Below are 416 nucleotides of genomic sequence, written 5' to 3' on the forward strand. Positions count from 1 at the left end.
GATGCCCATGGAGAAGGACATCACCGCATCATCACCACATCCACGGTGAAAGCCAGCGCCTGGCCCACGGACAAGAATGTTGAGGCCACGTTCCCAAGGAGGGTCATGGGGAGTGGTGGAACACCAAGTCCGATGTTCTCTGTGGTCCCTCACAGTGGTGGAGTGGATCCCCACACCCTACCGCGCCATCACGGTGGCCATCACCGGCTTTGTCTACACCCCGGGCCAGATCCTGCTGGCGGGACTGGCGGGCGTGGCCTACGCTGTCCCTCACTGGCGCTGGCTCCAGCTCGCCGTCTCCCTCCCCTTCTTCGTCTTCCTCCTCTACTCCTGGTAGGGCGCTCGGATCCCTGGTGGGGAGGCTGTGGGGACGTGGAAGGGGGAGCTCTTCGTGCCTCAGTTTCCCCGCCACGTGC

At 63.9% G+C, this 416-nt stretch overlaps 1 protein-coding gene across 1 annotated transcript in view; it reads left to right on the top strand.

The window, feature by feature from the left end:
* The window catches only part of LOC104498291 (solute carrier family 22 member 6-A-like), a gene marked incomplete at its 3' end in the record, with an annotated part of 2,183 nt that overhangs the window by 1,260 nt on the left and 507 nt on the right, over nt 1-416 (top strand). Inside the window, exon 4 of the mRNA XM_010141647.1 lies at nt 156-334. Coding sequence (XP_010139949.1) covers nt 156-334 — 179 coding nt within the window. The remainder of the gene's footprint in view (nt 1-155; nt 335-416) is intronic.

This window comes from Buceros rhinoceros, unplaced genomic scaffold (assembly GCF_000710305.1).
Source record: "Buceros rhinoceros silvestris isolate BGI_N320 unplaced genomic scaffold, ASM71030v1 scaffold31998, whole genome shotgun sequence".
Taxonomy (NCBI): Eukaryota; Metazoa; Chordata; class Aves; order Bucerotiformes; family Bucerotidae; genus Buceros; species Buceros rhinoceros.